A 7424-nucleotide genomic window follows, 5' to 3' on the forward strand; every position below is an offset into this window, starting at 1 on the left:
GCCCGGCACGGGCAGCCCGGTGGCGAGCCCGCCTGTGCACAGGGTGCTCACCTTCCTGATCAAGGCAAGGCCCGATTGGGTTTTAGCCAATCAGTAGTTACAAGCGCACTGCGTTGTGTGCAATAAAAGTTTTGAAACGCATGGGGGGGTCGGTCGGTTCAGAGCAAGCCGGGCTGCTGGCTTGGGGCATGCGGTTCCCCTTGTTCAAGGGGGGGCCGGGGGCGCCCTCACCCCCGGGAGTCCCTAGGAGATGAAATTGCTGCGCTTCCCTGGGAGACTCCAATCAGTTGAAGGAAGGGGCGCCGCCTTGCTGGCATGCCCTGCCTGACCCCCATTTCCAATCGCGTTCAAACCGCTACCCCAGATCAAGCGCGAGAACGAGGATACTATTGACGACATCAGATCGTCGATCATTGAGTTCCTTGCTGACATCATCAACCAAGAGAGGTCGGACGCGGTGGACACCCTGCTCGAGCCGAAGCAGGCGGTCGAAGATCTGGAGGCGGCGGCGGGAGACGAGGGGGCGCCGCTGTTCGGCGGCGACGGGGACGGGCGCGGCGGCGACGGCGCCGGCGGCTCGCGGAGCGGCTCGAGGACGCCCAAGCCGTCGGCGGCGGAGGCGGCGGCGGCGACGCTGCAGTCGCCCGAGGCGGCCATCGCCGTGGCGGCGCACCTGGTGAGAAGGGCGCGGCCGGCAGGGTGCTTGGATTGGGCTCCTGCTAATCATATTTACCTATGATGGACTCATAGTGGAACAATCGTAGTTGCAGGATTGCAGAACGACGTGCTCCACCTTGGTTTGCAGCCTTGCTGTGCGCCAGCATGTGCATTGGCCCACGCCCACAGCTGGACGCCTGCCCACAACACCTCGCCATCCCCCCAAAACCACCCCATAGGCGGAGGCCTCCAGGGCGCGGGCAGACGAGAGTGAAGAGGACGGCGCAGAGGGCGATGAAGGGCCTGAGCAGCAGCAGAAGCCCAACAAGCAGCAGCAGCAGAAGCACAAGAACCAGAAAAAGAAGCAGGAAAAGGCCGAGCAGAAGGCTAAAAAGGAGCGGGAGGAGGTGGGGGAGGGCGAGGGCGAGGGCAGCAACGAGGACGAAGACGAGCACGAGCAGGCGCCGCCGCGGCCGCCGCCGGTGTCAGTCAGCCTGATGCGGCTGACAGAGGACTCTGTCGAGCTGTTTGTCAAGGTGGGGCGGACGTGAGAATGTTTGAATTGCATCAGCATCCCAAGGGCTCGTGCGCACATTGCGGCAAAGAATGCGACTCCGCGGGGAACACATTGCCCGACTGGAGTCGGTGCCGTGTGGGCACACATCAACACACATACAATCCCACGATCGCAAAGCCTGAACTAAATCACACGCGCGCACGCACGCCCACACGCGCGCATGCGCGCCCACACTCGCGTCCCAGGCGGAGCTGCTGCTCGTGTCCCAGACGCCGGGTGACGCCGAGCGCAAGGTGGAGGACGCGCTTATGAGGGCCAGCCACCTCATCCGCACAGAGTACGGCGGCACCGTCATCACCGAATCCCCCGTAATGTGATGACGCCGCGGGTGACGAACGTCACCAACGCGGTGTGCTGACGTCGCCGGGGCGTCGGGCTAACGTCACAAAGGCGGCGCGAGCGTCAAGAGTACGCTGTCTCTGCTGCCTGGTGCAGTGCGCGCCAATTGCAGCGTTCAAATCACAATGTGGTTGCTGCCACTGCAGTCCTCTGCAGTTTACGTGTGCTGTCGCTGTTGTTTGCAAGTGCTTGCAGGTGTTGCCGCGACATTCCTTGTGCCCTGTATGACTGTCTGGGCTGTCTGTTTGTGTGGCTGCAATTTCGCCGGCACCTCAAACACTGCATGCCGTGTAGCCACAGCGCAGGCTGAAGGCGTCGATCCCTGCAGATAGCCGCCGAACCGGTGTTTGATTTGCGGATTTGCCATGGCAGCCGCAAAACAGTCCTTCCTTTTCATTTGCAACAAGCAGCTCGTGGAGAGGTCACCTGGTGCGTACGCTCAGCCCGGAATCATCCTTTGCGCGCCCACACGTGCTGTAACAGCTTGGTGCAGAGACGAGCATGCCCACGGTCGCATATCACGGCGCACGTTCGGCGCGTGCACACGCTGGCGCGAGCACACGGCGCCAGTAGCGAGAGCTTGCTGCGGCTGCCGCTCTTTTCGAGATCTCACCGATGGGGCCGAGGCCCTGGTGCCAACAGCGGAGCGCGCCAGGCCCTCGGCGCTGCGTGGCATGCAAGCCCTGGGCAAGCCAGAACACTGGACAGTGGTGGGCGGGGCCGGACGCGGACGCCACGAGCGACGGCTCGACGGCAGAGCGCCATAACAACATCGTTTGCTGATCTGCAGCTCCTCAGGCATGTGCACGAGATGGGCGCCCGACGCGCATGCTGGTGGTGCGCACAACGTGCCAAGGTGTGGGGCCCTGCAGCCCTCTGCTAGACCTTGGCAGCCATGCATGCTGCTTGCAATCTGCCAGCAGTGCTGCATCATGCATTACCCTTGAGCATGAACCCTTTTGGGAGGTCTGCGTGCAGGGGAGGGGGCATGCAGACAAGGGCCGAAGGATGGCTCTTTTTGAGGTCAGTCTGGATCGGTTGCCGATGGTCAAGACTGGGACGTGTGCGTCCACTAGCGAACCGAGCCGCAACACCCCACAGGCCTGGCGGTTGTATTGCCTGCGATCACCACAGCACGGCCAGCTGGCGGCCCGTAGCTGTGCAGGTGCGCACCAACCGGCCCCACGCGCACGGCAGCTGCTGTCAACAGTGTCTTACTCGTCGCCCACGACAGCAGGTATGCTTGTATGGCATCACGATTGGCGTACGTTCACAAGGACTGAATTACAGAAAGCCTGCTGCGATTCTGGCAGACACACCACAATTCATCCACTCTGCACTGGTGACTGACAGCGCCGCCGGCGCCCGACTGCAGAGCGCAGTCAGCCGAGGAGCGGGGTGCCGGCTGCTTGCCTATCACAACCAACAAGACACCACGTCACCGCCAAAGCTCTGCATTACATGTGGTCGCATGGAAATTCTGGCCAGTAGACTTGCAAACGAGGGACGCAGCTCCCACTGCGCCTAACGTGCCAGACCATTGGAACCGCAGGACTTCGCAACCCCGCCGCTGGGGCGCCTGTGGTCGCCAGCCGGATGATGAAGGCCGATGTTGTCTGTCGCAAACTGTGCCGCCCGGCAAAGCCTCCAACCACACTCCAATGCCGAGGCTAGGGCAGAGGCCGGACGCTAATTTCTACGTCAACACTCGGGCAAGGGTGACTCAAGGGCAGGAAGGGCGCCGCACTGGCGCTGCTGCCCCGCGTGCGCCTTCGCCACATATGCTTGGGCTAGCGAGTTCGAAAAAACACCCGTCCCCTATCCAGGCGACCCTCGCGCGGCGCCAATCCAGCACACCATTAGCACACTGCAGAGGTTGGTTCCCCACCAAATCGAAACCATCGTGTGAAACCAAAGTCGAACCCTGCTGGGTTAATGAGTCATGGCTTTTGGTGACCCAAGTCGGCTGGGCCGAAACGAACGCCCATCTGCTGGAGTGAATGCGGTGCCTTTGGATTTCTGTTTGTACCCTGGTCTGGCGTCGAAGTGCAGAAATTTTGGGATGGTGCAGCACAATGATGGGCGGCGCCCATGCACCGCCCCTGCCAAGAAAGTGCCCATCCAGACGGGGTGCCTCCCCTCTCAAAACAGCCGCTGTCACAGCGATGAAGTCTGCCGGAGCGCGGGAGCGGCGCTGCTGGGGTGTGCTGGCTCCAGCTGCTGCTGCTGCTGCTGCTGCTGCTGCTGCTGCTGCGCCACGGCTGCCGCCACCGCCGGCGCCTGCGCCCCGGCACCAGTCGCCGCCTGCGGCACCGGCGCCGGCGCCGCCGCCGCCGCCGCTGCGGCCGGCGTTCGGCCCTGCGGCGGCGGCGTCCCGGGAGGCGTCCTGGCCGAAAGGCTGCTGTCGCCGCTGTTGCCGCTGCCCGCCAGGCCGCTGACAGGCGCCTCCGACACGGATTCCAGCCCGCGCGGGCTGCTGGCCCCGAGCCCCTGCAGGGAGTATGACCCCGGCCTGAAGAACGCCCCCAGCGCCGCCGCGGCGGCGCCCGGGGACGAGACCCTTGGCGTGTGCGCGGCGTGTGCCGCAGGCGGGGGCGCGCCGGCTGACTGGCAGCTGCTGGTGTTACCGATGCTGCTGTTGCCCGTGAGGGGTGGGGGCTGCTGGAACTGGGGCGGGGGCAGTTGCTGCTGCTGCTGGTGCTGCTGCTGCTGACCAGTTCTGTTGAAATTCAGGTCGATCGACGCCCGCGGTGAGCTGGCCTCGACAGACGACGACGTCTGCTCCCACAGCTGCCGGCTGCATGCCGGCGGCGCCTGCTGCTGGCCCCCGCCGCCGCCGCCGTCGCCGCTGCCGCCGGCCGCCTCGCCGCCCCAACCGCCCAGGCTGGGGCCCGGGGTCGGCGTGCTGGCGCGGCTCTGCTGCTGCTGCTGCTGCTGCTGAACTTCCTGAGACATCGGGGATATGGGCTGGGCGTTGTTCGCGCGACCGTCGTGGCCCGTCTGGCCGTCGTCACCGCGCGGCACGCGCAACCTGACACAAGCAGGTTGACAGGGGGGCATAGAGGGTGGGGCAGAATTGGCGTAAGGCTCGCGGCTTGCTGCATGGCCTTAAACTAATGATGTCCTCAAAACAGGTGGAGCAGCAGGGGAACCGTCAATGCACGCATTTGCGAGGCGCGGCAGGCAGAGAGCATCGCCCCCTGACCCCGCCAAACCGCCGCGACCGGCGCCCGGCGCCCCCCGCGCGCCCACCTGCGCCGCCGTTCCCTGCTGCAGAGGGCGCGGGCCATGTTTATGTGCCACGCGCTGAGGTTGAGCAGGTGCCTGCCGCTGGCGCTGTCCTTGATCATGAACTGGGGTGGGGTTTGGCCAGGGGGCACAGAAGGGGTTCAGGGATGCGATGACGTCACACAAGGGGCAGCTGCGGCCACAGCTTGGGCGGCCTTGAATCAAGAGAAATGGCACTTGCGAGGAGGGCCAGGCCAAAATCCTGACTGTTTGGAGGATGGCAATATTTGAAGGGGCCCCAGACCCCTGAACGCAGCCCCATCGCGTCGCCGGCTGGCCACGAGCAGAGTGGCGCAAGGACCGGCGCCCACGCCAGCCGCAAACGGCAAGACACCGACACGCTCCGCGGGCCTGGGGCCCCGCGATCTCCGAGGCCTGCCATCGAGGGCGGCGGCACGCCGGGCAGCCGTATGGATGCGCGCAAGTAGCCGCCATCGGGGCGCGCGCAGGCACCAGGGGCGCGAGGCAAGGCGCACGCAAAAACGCGCCCTGTCAAAGGGAAAGCACCGCGCCGCACCTGCAGCGGCTGGCCGTCCAGGTGCTGGGTGAGGTCGTAGGATGAGTAAGACAGCGACAGGATGTAGGCCGCGTAATCGATGAACTCCTGGGGTGGAGGATGATTCCGCACCAGGGGCGGCTTTGAGAGTACGTTTTTGGCGCTCGAAAATAGACACAGGCTAGCTTCTGGAGGCGATCGGTCACCTGGGTCCAACCATGTGGAATAAGAGCCTGCCAGTGCAGCCAAGGCAGGGAGACACCAGCCGCCGCCGGCCCGCCCCGCCCGCGCCGCGCCCCGCCGCAAAGCGCGTTGCTCCCCCTCTACCAACCCCTCTACCAACCCCTCAACCAACCCCTCCCCCGACCGCTCGCCTGCCAGAGGTGGAACGTCCAGACGTGGTTGGTGGAGAAGCTGGCGCCCGCGCGGTGCTTTGAGGACTGGAAGTGCTTGCGGCGCGCCTGGACAGACAGCGGCTCCCCTGCGCGCAAGGCCGTGCAGCCGCGTCCATTGTGCATTGGTTAAGCAGCTAGATTTAAGTTGGCGGCGCAGACGCAACAACATGTGTGTCCGGCTTGCCCCAAAGCCCGTAAACAAACGCAAGCACACGTGAGATCGCAGTTGCATTCAAAAACATGAGCTTACACAACAAACGCCCTCACCCTGACGGACACACACACACACACACACACACTCTCTCTCTCTCTCTCACACACACACACACACTCTCTCTCTCTCTCTCTCTCACACACACACACACACACACACACACACCCGCACAAGAGATCGCTTGCGCACACACGAGCACCCACACGCTCGCACACTCGCGCATGCAAAGCCAGTCGCGGCCCCAACTGATGATTCCCCGCTGGAACGCTCACCCCCCTTCTGCAGGGCCCGTGAGAAGACCCTCATGTCCTCCTGCGCCTCCATCATGTCCGGCTCCTGCCCCTCAACAGACACGTTGATGACCTGGCGGGGTGGTTAACGGCGGTTGGCGGCGGTTGGAGACGGTTGTAGATGGTCGACGACGGTCGGCTGCGTCTGGTGGTGATGGAGGCAGGGGTCGGCGACGCAGCGGCGTGACAGGCTTTGCAAGCGCCCCGTGTGCGTTTGCAGGCGGAAGCAAACAAGCTCAGCCGCGGCGAGGGCTAGGAGAGGCAAGGCGTGCAGATCACAATGGAGGACGCATGATGGGGGCCGGTCTGGAGGTCGCTAGACGGGGAGGCCTGGGTGCAAGGTCAATCAATGTGTGTGTGAGACAGAGAGAGTGTGTGTGTTTTGATGTGGGGGGGAGGGGAGGAACGGCGAAGCACCTGGCTGGCGGTGATCAGGGGGGAGCAGAGGTACGGCGCGTCCAGGGTCCCGACGCGGATGGCCGGGCTGATCTTCCGCGCCAGGGGCAGCAGCACGTTGTCGATGAACCTGCGGGGGCGATTCGAAAGCGAGGCAGTCGTCCGTGAACTCCGCTCGACGGCGAGAGCGGCGCGCGCGGCGACGCTCTGTTGTGAGAGGCCGCAGGCCGCGAGCGGGCGCGGGGCGCGATGAACAGGGCGCGCCGGGCGCCCCACTGAGCGGGGCCGCGGCGGGGCGCAGGGGCGGCTTGGGCGCCTGCGGCCTGGGGGTGTCGCACCATGGCGCGGGCAGGTTTTTGAAGGGCTTCCCAAACTCCTGGCCGAACACGACGCTGTCCAGCGACAGCGGCCGCTTGAACTTGCCCTGGAGGTCAGAAGAGAGGGCGGCAGGGACGCGGCTCGGATGCGGGACTGCTCCGTCTGGCAAGTTGCCTCGGAGGCCGTTACAAACAGCCAGCATACCTCGAAGCATTAACCAGCTCATCATAGGACTCGCAGTCGTGCTGACAAGAACGACATCACAACCTGACATAAATAATAATATGATGATGATGCATAGTCTTGCCCTATGATAAACCCTGTTGGATGCAACAGAAGCCGTCGCCCCACCTGTATGGCGATCCATGTGAGCCGCTTGCGGCCCTTGAACATGGCCGCGGGCGTGGAGGGCAGGTGGCGCACGTACACCGAGAACTGGGGGCCGGGGGTGGGA

The 7424-nt window shown here is 64.5% G+C and overlaps 2 protein-coding genes across 2 annotated transcripts; one reads left to right on the top strand and one right to left on the bottom strand.

Annotated features, from left to right (window-relative positions):
- Positions 1-250: 250 nt before the first annotated feature.
- MNEG_12042 (hypothetical protein) lies at positions 251-1551 on the top strand (the record flags this gene model as incomplete). The annotated part of the gene is made up of 4 exons (XM_014039485.1): positions 251-286; positions 365-676; positions 897-1193; positions 1420-1551. The coding sequence occupies 4 exons, from the start codon at positions 251-253 to the stop codon at positions 1549-1551; spliced, it is 777 nt and encodes a 258-aa protein (XP_013894939.1).
- Positions 1552-3730: 2179 nt separating this feature from the next.
- On the bottom strand, positions 3731-7363 carry MNEG_12043 (hypothetical protein; the record flags this gene model as incomplete). Its single annotated transcript, XM_014039486.1, has 8 exons — positions 3731-4604; positions 4826-4926; positions 5379-5465; positions 5756-5838; positions 6239-6329; positions 6674-6782; positions 6991-7076; positions 7322-7363. 8 exons carry the CDS (start codon positions 7361-7363, stop codon positions 3731-3733), a joined length of 1473 nt encoding a protein of 490 aa, XP_013894940.1.
- Between the last annotated feature and the right edge of the window lie 61 nt (positions 7364-7424).

Source organism: Monoraphidium neglectum, assembly GCF_000611645.1.
Source record: "Monoraphidium neglectum strain SAG 48.87 unplaced genomic scaffold scaffold03029, whole genome shotgun sequence".
NCBI classification, from domain to species: Eukaryota; Viridiplantae; Chlorophyta; class Chlorophyceae; order Sphaeropleales; family Selenastraceae; genus Monoraphidium; species Monoraphidium neglectum.